This window comes from Schistocerca piceifrons, chromosome 1 (genome assembly GCF_021461385.2).
Source record: "Schistocerca piceifrons isolate TAMUIC-IGC-003096 chromosome 1, iqSchPice1.1, whole genome shotgun sequence".
Lineage (NCBI taxonomy): Eukaryota > Metazoa > Arthropoda > Insecta > Orthoptera > Acrididae > Schistocerca > Schistocerca piceifrons.
In genome coordinates, this window is record NC_060138.1 from 926,985,878 (window position 1) to 926,998,187 (window position 12,310).

At 38.1% G+C, this 12,310-nt stretch overlaps 1 protein-coding gene across 1 annotated transcript in view; it reads left to right on the forward strand.

Moving 5' to 3' along the window:
• LOC124776545 overlaps nucleotides 1-12,310 on the forward strand; it is a 149,739-nt gene that overhangs the window by 68,730 nt on the left and 68,699 nt on the right. Inside the window, exons 4-5 of the mRNA XM_047251580.1 lie at nucleotides 9,553-9,642; nucleotides 10,601-10,759. Coding sequence (XP_047107536.1) covers nucleotides 9,553-9,642; nucleotides 10,601-10,759 — 249 coding nt within the window. The remainder of the gene's footprint in view (nucleotides 1-9,552; nucleotides 9,643-10,600; nucleotides 10,760-12,310) is intronic.

A 12,310-nucleotide genomic window follows, 5' to 3' on the forward strand; every position in this document is an offset into this window, starting at 1 on the left:
ATTTAGATCCGCTTACCGATTTTACATATGACCAAAACTTTTTAGGGTTCTTGTTTAGATTGTTTGCCAATGTTTTATGTTCGAATTCGTTGAATGCTTCTCTCATTGCTCTCTTTACGCTCTTTTTCGCTTCGTTCAGCTTTTCCTTATCAGCTATGATTCGACTACTCTTAAACCTATGATGAAGCTTTCTTTGTTTCCGTAGTACCTTTCGTACATGATTGTTATACCACGGTGGATCTTTCCCCTCGCTTTGGACCTTAGTCGGTACGAACTTATCTAAGGCGTACTGGACGATGTTTCTGAATTTTTTCCATTAACACTCCTAACAAAACAAATCCTGCAGAACACATCTCGAACATATGTAAGTTGGGTACCCACACGGTAAATAACTTTCCGCCTACACTGGCTCAAATATCGGAAAGTCAAATTCTAACCATCCTGTATAGGGAAGATGCAGGTGTTGTGATAGAAGCTGACCATTAGCTATCTATTGAAGTCTGAAAAGAATTTAGTTTCTCTGTTATTTTGCGTAAGATAGTTCCGAAGTCTGAATCCTGATACACAAAATGATTTTGAGATGATTGTTGTTATGTAATGGTGTAGGGAGGGTTGCTGAGAGCGAGTATTTCTGGTGTGCTGTTCAGATAGAAGTGTGGTGTTGAAGATAACTAAGAGGGAGTCGAACGATTGAGAAGATGATAAAGAACAAACATAGGATATGATAGTCTCTATGGCTGTCATCAGAAAGCTGTGAGGGTCTTCAACTCTGGACATCATGCAGGTCGCCAGAGGTCGACGATGAATACGCTGGCCTTCTTAGTAGGCGTTCAGCCTCGCTGACATCATTCTTATTTATGTTGCCGTATAATTTTTCCCTAGTAATGCGGATGTACATGTCTCTTGTCGGTTCAAAATTGACGCAATTTCCAGTACGTGTTGGTCCTTTTAAGCTCTCTGCAGCAGGAAGTGTCCCGTTCACAATTCCCACAGTTAGCCGGTTTCCTATGTCTGTTTTTATCAAATTAACCTTACTGAAAACTCGCTCGCACTCAGCATTTGTATGAGGTAGGGATAGTGCATTTAGAGCAAAAAGAGCCCGCCCAGAAAAATATCCAGTTTTCAGTAAAAGATCCCAAAACTTACCTGGTACACTAATTTAATTCAATCATTTAAGATACCGAGCATGTGCGATTGGCAGCCATCTCCATTGATCGTCTATTATTTGCTTTTTGTGTGTGTGTGTGATCATCTGGTGCAATTATAAGCGGAACCACTTCTATAAGAGGCATCAGTGTTGGGAAACGGCTTCTGAAATTGTGGGAGGGCGCTAATTCTGGTTTGAAAACTTACAACTTTGACAAGACAGGGTCCTCCATGTTGTATCTTTTTTTATTATTATTATTATTTCTGTGGCAGGAACTTTCTAGAAATTTTTGCAACATGAGAAGAATTGTTCAATATTTGCAGGACGTCTGACCACATCTAAATGTTTTAAGAGCTCTTACACTTTGACGCCAAGATACAGTTCAGTGTTATGAAGCAGTCGCAGACTTTCAGGGTCTCTTTCACCTAGGTTTGGCCTCATGACATATCCACGTTGTAAATAAAGTTATAGGATTTCCTGGTAGAGTTCACGTATTTTCTCATGTAGGTTGTGAATAACTGCTTTCTCGTTTTAAAATTCCAGATTGAATTTATTAAATAAAGGGAGGGACCATTCAAGAAAACAAAAATAAAGTTTGTAGAATGGGTTGCTGAGTTTTTCAGAAATAAATACTGCCCGGTTTCGCACATAGGCTTTGGCTTTATGTGCACGATTTGTAGTGAAATCGATAAAGAATTGACGTAGGGCTTCCCACTGCTGTGATATTCTTTCAGCCACTGCTGACAATGAAAGCCATCTTGTCTGAGATGGCTTAAGATCAACAAATGACTGGAAGTTACGAAAATCAAACTGGCATTTATCATTGTGTTCAAAAAATGTTATAAATATCACTAACTAGCTGCTCTACATTTTCAGGTAACTGTTTACATGCTTCGCTGGCACACAAATGGTCTGAGTGACAACACATTTCACCATTATGATTCCTTTAAAATCACGTTGTAATCTAGTTTTTACTGAGTCGTTTTCACCCATCATGAAGTTACGCTCATCTGAGACAAAGCCTATAACATATTTCAGTGGGACATTGCAGCTGGTGAATGAATCGATAAGAGATGTGTATAAAATCTCGCCACTGGCTGTGGGAATATCATCAGCATCGGTTCTTTCCGTAAAAGCTTGTGCAGCTCCCAAAATGTGCTACATATTTTTTCAGCATCTTGATCAAAGCAGCGTACCACAACGCAAACAGTTTTGACCCTTGAAATGTCGGTTGTCTCGTCCGTCATGACCGAAAATTTATTATTTTGTAGTTTTTGGGCTAATTCTGCTTTATGACATTCTCCAAGAACGTTCTTCACCACTCCTGTTACTTCAGTTCGTTTGAGCTGTGTTTCCTTAATTAATGTAGACCCGGTCACAACTGCTTTTTTTAAAAAAAGGTGTTAAATGGTGAGCAACCGAAAATGCAATGTTATGCTCTGCGAAAAAAGCAGCAAGTTTAATTTATGCATGTGCTTCTTCTTTATTTTGTGGAGTTACACTTTTTTGGAATCCCAGCGATGTTAATGTTTTCGTGTTTACACTAGAACTAGGTTTTTTATTTATGTTTTTTGGTAGTTGCGTGAGTCTTCAAATTAGATATTTCAGCTACCAGTCCTTTAAAGCCGGATCCTTTAACCACTGATGTCTAAAATTCTGTGAGCCATGCTGCGATTACTTCCATTTTTTTTTTTTTTTTTTTTTTGTCCAGCCGCCTGTTTTGGGTGTTTTTCTTGGTGGATAAGAGTACACGACTGGTCACTGTCTCCCTCACAATCACTCATAATTATAGGTAAATAGGTAGACACAAACAACTATACAAGAGACACAACACTGCACTTATGGGACAGAGAAAAAGTAGTAGGCGGCCTATTGTCAGTGCCGGAAACACACCTGCGCTGAACTATTGATGACATGTTTATTTAGGGATAGCTTACAAGTTAGACTAGACTTTCAGTATACGATTGAAAGTGTTAGTCAATTTTTGTGTGACTGAAGGTCACTGAAACGAAAATTATTATCAATGAGAAAAAAATGATTTTACCTCCATTGGACTTTCTTGTGCTCATTGTCACGTACTCTAGTGTGAAAATTCGAAACTTAGTTAAAATGAATTCCAGCGATAGACTTTATCAAGTAATTATTTTTTATAAATTGCAAATAAATAAGGATTGATTAATGTCATTATTACAATAAAATATTTAATTTCTTGATTAATAGGAAAGTCACAGGCATGTTGCGTTTATGTCAAAATTTTAGAAATTTAAATTTTAACTAAAAAGTACAAAAATCTACCAACAGAAGGGCTAATTTGAGAGAACACTGCTCCATATTGAGGAAACGAACGAGTCTAATGTATTACCATGGAGAAAATAGATCTATTCTCCATGTGTATCGCATTTAACAGTTTTTGAATTACTGAGTGACATTCTGTTGCGCATGTGTAATTTCCATACAAATCAGAAGTATAACTTATAATATGCATGAGCATGGGCCACTATTCCCTGTAAAGTTTTTCTAATTTCCTGGGATGCGGGGGAAGCGTGGCAAGGAGGTACGACAGCAAAAGCCAGCTTGCCACAGCGGAATGGCTTCTTCGCAATATCGCTAACGGCACGCAGTCCTCGCTTACTGTGGCGTAAACAGCACTAAAGTACACACATTTGCTGAAAGAGCGTATTTATGCAAGTTTATATTAAGTTATGGTACTTTTTTATATCAATGAATATGAAATACAGAAAAAAGTAAATCATGATGTGACAATTATTCAATGAGTGAGATACGAATTAGATTGAAAACCATATAAAAATTTATTTTAATACTCAGAACGCATATAATCATTAACACGTCAGTCGCAGGCGCTGCATTCTTCTGGACTCTAGATTTCAGTGTTATCATTCATCATCACTCTCGGCATCACTAAACTATCGCGTCCACTGGACACTGAACTAGTGATGGGGAGCTCGTGAATGAGTCGTTCAAATGAACGCTTCACTCCAGTGAAGTGTGAACTAACCACTCAATTTCAATAAACTGGTACTTCAAATTCTCCACAGATAGCACACTCCACACTTTTTTTCTAGTTCGTTCACTCACTCTCCCTCTCCCACTACATTGGCGCTACGTCACTCATTCTCCCTTCACTCAGTCCTCCCTCTACTGCGTGTCGACGAATCGCGCAGTGAAATACACTTACAACAACAGTTGCACTTTGCTTTCCCATCACCTAAATCGGCGAAGAAACCCCAAATTTCACTACTTCTACGCGATCGCGAGTTGCTAGCCATTGTATAAGCGTGAACAGACACAAAAATTGCTTTCCGAATAAAATAAAGAGGGATTTTACCTGAAATCGTACCAATGACTACAGGTGACAGTTAACGTTTTGAATTTAGAGGGTTACTATTCTCAACAAAAATAAAATCTACAGGAAAACTTCTGAATAATTACTTAACGTAGGTATATAGACTTTGTGACAGTGGTAAACATACTCATTCTATTTTGGATTAAATTTTAAAAGGAACATAAAATTGGACTTAATTTCGTTAGTAGCCCTAGTTTTCAGTCCATAAATACAACAAATAAGGTTTCACTTGGCAGATGAAGACTCTTTTTGGCGCTTCATGAGAAAATGCCGAGCAAGGTTAAACGTAATACCTTCTTCATATGTGCAGGCTTCTCTATTTATCTTTCCTTTGTCCCCTTCGACCATGCTGTATTTAAGTTAACTCAGACGCTGTAAGACGCAAAACGTTACGTGGACGTTACTTCATAGTTCGGCCATCTGTTGGTAAAATTATGAAGTATTACGAAGCTTTATTGTACGAGCGAGGCGAAGCGAGCGTAGCCGCGGCTGAGCGGCGAACTGGACAACTTCGCCAGGCTTCCGTACTTCATGAATGAACTACTTCATTTGAACGCTTCACGGCAAAGAGTGAAATGAATGAAGTACTTCACAGGAATGAACGAGTTCGACCCATCTCTACACTGAACTTCTGTTCATTGTAGTGCCGCACATTGCAAATCGCATTCGTTGGCAGCAGTGCGTAAAACTACGGAAAGATCCGAATTCTGCCGACGAGCTCCGAAGAAAACTTAGAGAGCTAAGGGAACTAGGAGTGTATGGACCCATTTACGCTATAAATTGTTGCCCACAATTACAAATAATGTTATAAAATTTCCTGTGTCAAAAATCTCCTACATAACTGTACGAACCTGACCGTGTCCTCGTACCTCTACAGCAGACCACAAATCTCGTATTTGTGCGAGGAACCTCGTACGTTTGGCAACCCGGCCACAGTTACACCGTGATTGCTGCTGCAGTTTAGGATCAAAGGATACCTCGACAACAGAGACATCTATCGGTGCATTCCTTTCTGCAGAGTGCCCGGTTCTGCTGCAGCTAGGCGCTTTTACATATGATGACAGCAGTGCGGGCAGAAAACTGAGATTGAACCGCAGTCACTGAACTATGACAGTGTACGGATGGACGAAGTAAAGGACACGACTTGCGAGCTACCATACAATTCAGAACAATACTTTGTTGTGAGTAAAGGTAATAAAGGAGGCCACAGTGAAAGTTTTATTTATGTATTTGCGGCTCTGTCTCTTAAGAACCGCTCTCACGGGTTCCTAAGAGGTCTAAGACTCTTGAAACACCGATAAACGAGCCGGTATACGTTGCTTTGCTTACTTTATAAAGTTCTTTGTCAGACATAATTAAATTAGTTCTTATGTATTTATTAGTTTTTACATCGATTCTGAAGATAACAACCACAGTTTCACACTAAATGACTGTTATTTGTCCTCAACTCTGATTTTAACCCAAAAATCATAAGAAGAGGGTTGGAATTCGGCGTCCCATTAACATTACAGCCATAAGAGATTGTGCACTAGCTATTCCTTTGTTATTTAGCTAGTCCTTTGTTTTTGTTATTAACAAATAACCGGGTCTTAGTGACCGAAATGGATTTTGGTGTCATTCCTTCAGAACGAAAATTCTAGTGCCTACCAACTGCGTCATATCACCTGCTGCTGTAATGTAAGTGGTGATGTACATGACAACAATCACACTGACGTGGGCAGTTATCAGTTGATTAGTTTAATAATTGAACGTTCTTGGTTCATATTTTAACAATGAGTGGGACCTGCTGCAGAACATCTAAAAGAATTAGGAATATGGCAGATCCTACTGTCAGTTTAACAGGCATTTATTTATTTGGTAACCTTATTTTTAACATACCTTGTTCTCAGAGTTAAATAATTAGACATTTTTATGGTGTGGTTAAAAACTGTTGGGAGGGGAATGGCAATTAGTACGGTATTTAATATTCTGTCGATAATGAGGTCATTGGAGTCGGAGTGCAAGCTCGTACTGGGAAAGGAAATAGGGTGTCTCCTTTTCAAAGAAACCATTTTGTCATTGGTCTAAGTGATTTAGGGAGACAACATAAAACCCAAATGTGAATTGAAGAATATGTATTTGAGACGCCTTCATTCTGAATGTGAGTGAAGCGTCTTCAAAACTGTGCCAGCTTCCTTGGTTTGTGGTGTAGCATCATGGGCGAGACACATTTTGCACACAGTATGAAAGCGTTAGATCAGCAAAGTATTACTTTATATCATTGTTGGGTCATTTTGTAGCAACAATGTCAGTACTTTGGTTGCCTCTATGTCACAATTATTCTAAAATCAGGAGAGCTGTACTTTTTGCGATAAAACAGTCTGTACAAGCATTATGTTGTAGAATCGTGAAGCATTATGTTGTAGAATCGTGATGCCAACAACTTTCTAACGACGTCACCTTACCCGAGCCTTTAATTGTGTGGAACATAAAACTGTATTTGAGAGACATAGAATGTAAGTACCAACGACATTGCTCTTACATGCATTCCTCTTGCAAGCATACTTCTGGTAATTAGCTATGCAAGTAGTTTCTCACAGTATCAGTAACACTCAGATGCAAACCATGCTGTTTATGATGTGATCTAGTGAGTGCTGACTCTTTAATTTCACCTATGTGTGACCATTTCTATCTCCTGACTAATTTTCAAGCTCTATTTTAGCATGTTGCATCTAGATTTATCCAAATGCTCAATGAGAATGCTTGTATATGGAGCATTCTTGGCAATGTGCCCAGTGTCATTCACAGTTACATGAGAGGCATTCAATACCTAATGCAACACTTTTGTCTGAAAGAAAGTTGATTTTATTCAGGATTTCAGTATAACATATTATTTCCCACTCTTTTGGCTATGAAACTCTATTTTTCAATGTCGTTATTGTTCAATCTGATAGCCATTTGCCACCTTACTTGGAGGGCTGTCATGCCTGCATGGTACCTCTCTACTGGTCGATGTTGGAGCCAACAACTCCATGCATCAATAACTTTCCAATCTTCCATAATCAATAATAAGTTTGAAGGTTCGAGAGTGTGACTGTAAGGTGGATGAGGAAGAACAATCTGATGGAATTTTGTGAGATCCCAGACTTGTGTTAGGCCTTGTGCTTGATCGTTATCTGTCATTCATCTTGAATCAGAGTGTCTGCATGTTCCAACATTGCAGAAGTCACAGTTGTGTGTGGCCAGCTGGCTTGTGGGAGATTGGACAGGTTTGCACGACCTTGTTGCGACGATGACAGCCACCTCATTGTGTTTTTGTTCTCTGCCAGGTCTCTGTAGACAACAAACACCTATGAATATCTGCAGTGCTCTGCTTTTCTGCCAAAATAAATTCAATGACAGCTCTTCGCTTGGAACACACCTCTGTAACACATGCAATTTTGAATGCTACATGTACTGCCGTCACGTGAATTTCGTGAAACTATAGATGCTGAAGCAACAAATACTGTATTTATTCAATTCAAACTGGCCGAGGAAAAAAATCTGTTGCATTACTTATTGAATTCCCCTTGTATAATTCGCAGTGGCAATCTAAACTTATGCCTGCACCTCCATCTATTTGTACGTGATCTTCCTTTCCAAGATCTTTCATCAAAGTGCATATTTCACAGGTGACTAATGAGCCCTGCACCTGGCTTCAGATTTTTTTAAAAACTTATGATCACTTCCCAATGAGTTCTACACTGCTTCTGACATTCTCCTTCCATGGCTACTGGGGAGCATTAAGACCTTGCTTCTGGTAATTAGCTGTGCGTGTTGCAGCACACAGTTGTGCCTGCGAAATCAGCTCAGAGTGTAAGACCGGATACTTAGTTTTATGTACTCAAAGTGTACATATGTTGTGCATGCTATTAACATGGCAGGGAAAGAAGTCTGTGACCACTGGAAGACAGCACCACAAGTTATACAGAAGTTGTACTGTGCATCAGTTCATCCACACATTAACTGACGTAAATCCACCTGGTGATGGAGATTTAACTTTCTCAGACATGTAGCAGATATAAAAATAAATTTTGACTGGTTATGTCCATAGTTTCAACTGGTTTTCATTGTCATTTTTACTTATTTATTTTTCATTTGTAATTTTTTCAGTGATTTTACAGGCAAATCTTATTTAATTTATAGAGCTGTGCACATATCATTGAACTGTTGCTAAATTTTTGTGATTTTGACCTTCATTGCCATCTCTAGTTTGAAATGAGACAGTTAATGCTAAAATGATTGCACATGGCTCTGCTGCCTGGCTGGCCAAATTCAGAGAATTTTTTTTAAAAAGATCGTTTGTAGTTCAAAGCTGCTGTAGTAACACATTGTATTAAAACAGTGTACCAGACTGCCAAACCTAATCTTATGTGGCAAAAGTTCAGATAAAAAGAGTTTTTATGTTGTTTCTGAATAAACCTACATTGTTAGAAGAATAATGTACCTATACTGTTTTTGATGGGTTACTGATGTGGCCTCAGTTATTCCAACTTGTCTATCCTAAATTAGGTAAGAAAGGGAAATTTAACTTCTAATGGAATTAAATGTAACTGTTTGAATCAGAAGATGATTTTATTCAAATCGCTGATGTAGGATTAAGATATTTAAGATATTTTTATAGTAAAACTATTGACTTGCCCAGGCTTTGCATGGCTAGCACTAAGTAATCTGCAGCCAGGCCACTGCTCCGGTGTAACGATAATAAAATACATACATAAATATTCCTCATGAATCAATCTATCTATTAGTGAAAACTCTATCAAAAGCCATGCAGTAGTTGACGAGATTATCCTTCATATACAGACAGAAAAACGTGGTGGGAGACTAATTTAGTAATATATATGGACAGAGCATGTGTACCTAAATTTATGAAGCAATAATTTTTAAGGTACATGTTTGATTTTCAGGTCTTACAATTACACATATTTGAAGACAGGAAAAGGTTTTAAAGTATGGCGTGCACAGGGGCCATGTTTTATCTTATTTTTTTCTAATATTATTTGTTGATTTTTGGTTTCAGAATCGCATACATCAGTTCCAGAATACATTGGTTAAGTTAGGAAATGAAAATGAAGCTCTGAGGAAACAACTGCGGGCACTGGAAGCAGCTGTAAGTTGTTGTGGTATTAAAAACATGACTTTCCTATCAACATTTTGATATATTAATCCCGATTAAATGGAGTGAAAAAATAGTTATAAAGACAAAAAAAATGCTATTTGTATCACATAATACTTCAGCCATAGACTTTTTGCTATATTGCAAACATTCCTATTCAATTTTTCAGCACTAAGGAAAATATATGAAATAAATTTTCTTATTTATGTCCTGGAATTCATTTGATTTGGTCACAGTACTTGGTAGTGATGAACTAAAAGAAAAGCAGTATGCTAAAATATACACTGAATGATATATTCCAAAATCTGCATTGTGATCCCTCTAAATGCTACTGACCGATCAAAGCAGAAAGAAACTCAGCCTTGTGGTTTTTAAGATGCCTTTCTGACTTTGTACATTATAGGAACAGTTTGACTCGAGATCTACACAACCTGAGTCAAGCTAATTCTCAGTCACTAGATTATTTGAATATCAAAATACAAAACCCAACATATATTGTAGTTTCACATTCATAGCGACATATTGGCATGATCTAAGTACAAATTTATATGTTATTCACTGTTCATTCAAATTAGGCTGTGAATGTCAAACTTGTAGCATGTATCCCCATCTATAGAGATGCTAATTTTATTCCAGTTCACAGTTTTTGTATTTTCTTTTCTCCCATCTTCTCTCCCTCCTTTGTACAGATATTTTAGCCTGACTCAGACATTCACTGCATTGTGTGTACCCATTTAATTTTTACAGTCTTTTTTCAGTGCCCTTTGTTAACATTTTTACAAATGATAATATTCACAAATAATGAACTCAGGAGAGAAAAATAGTTTAAGAATAGCAAATTTATTTTACTGCACTTAAAACTGGATTGTTGCTGTTAACAGATATTTCATTACTTCACTTTTTTTAAATTATTATTGACGCATCATTCACTTTTGTGCTGTGGTCTTTTCAGGGAGCAGGCGAAGTGCAAACTGCTCTTTTAGAGAGGCTACGTGTACTAGAAAACGATAACTGTTCACTCAGCCGTGATGCAGAAGTACAGAGACGGCAGTATGAGCGTTGTCTTGATGATGTGGCAAATCAAGTGGTGCGAGCTCTTCTGTCTCAGAAAGTAAGGACAGTAGATGACATGCTATGTTTACAAAATATTTATCATGAAACAGAATTCATTTTATAGTATTTAAAATAAAATTAAATTTCACTAGCATATTTTATCAGAAATAATGTGATTTATTAGAAGAATAATGTTTATGGTTCCCTTTTTCTGTAGTGTTACTTTAAGTGTCCTTGTAGTAAATTGACTGTAACCACGAGGAAATGAAGTGAGACCTACATAAATCACCACTGATACATTTTCTTGTGTGATTATCTTCCAGTGTTTTTCTGTCTTGCACTTGTCCACATGGACTCTCATAGTTGAGGCCAGTTTCTTGCAGAAAGTTAGTAATGTAGTATATGAAACATATGCATGGCTGAATTATTTCAGTGTTCTAATCCATAGGTGACATTTCTTTAAGTGTGATATATTCTTTCACTCATAGCAATGGTTTTTGACTGCAAATTTGCATTATGGTTCTCAGTGAACAGTAGATATTCCTGTAAATGGATAGGTAGATCAGCTATCAGGCTTGAGGTAGGTAAGAGCATAGCATGAGCAATGTGCCCAAGCCTATGAAAAGGGAAATACGGAAGCGTCTGATTCCACCTGTCTGCTTTGACCCGTGACGTCACAAATATGGCGGAAACGACCATAAACCACGAATCCAATATGGCGCTTAAGACGTCATTACGTAAACATTATAAACACGAAAATACATTGAAAAACAAACACACACACGTTCCACAAAAAGCCTAATGACACTAATGGGACAAGCGCGGGAAATTGGGGTTTTTTGGGTGGGGACAAACTAAATATAAACAAATTTAGACACACACCCCCATACAAAACGAAACAAAATGACGAAAAAACCGACAACACAAAACTCCCCAAATTCCACTAAACATAATATCATCTGGAATCGGACACTTCCCTTGACCTACATAGCTCAACAGCAGCTCCCGATCCCACAAGTTAGAATCTACCACTTCCCTTGCCTGTATAGCTAAACAGCAGCTCTCGCTCACATAAATTGAGATCAAACACTTCCCTTGACCTGTATAGATCAACAACTCCCGATGCTGGAACACCAACAGCCACAACCACACATTGTAATGGAACACTTCCCTCGACCCCAACACACAACAAATACACTAAAACAAAAAAAAAATAAAAACTTACCACAACAACGTTCCGGCGCTACAACCTAGGTCAGCCACTACAATCGCGCGTGCACACACACACACACACACACACACACACACACACACACAAAACCAACGAAAAAATACACAACCAAAAGAAAGACCCAACCCTCCCACACCCCACCCCTCCAACCCAACCTCCCCCCTCACCCCAAAATAAAAAACCCATAAACAAAAGCCAAATGCAAAATAAAAAAAAAATCTCAATCACACACTACAACTCAGCAAAAACTTCAACAAAATAGATCCTCCACAACTAAATCACAAACCAACACCCCCCCTCCCCCCCGTGCCACAGCCACCCACCCACCCAAACTAACCACTTTCGGCCTATACATATTACTAATAGCCCTGAAAAAAA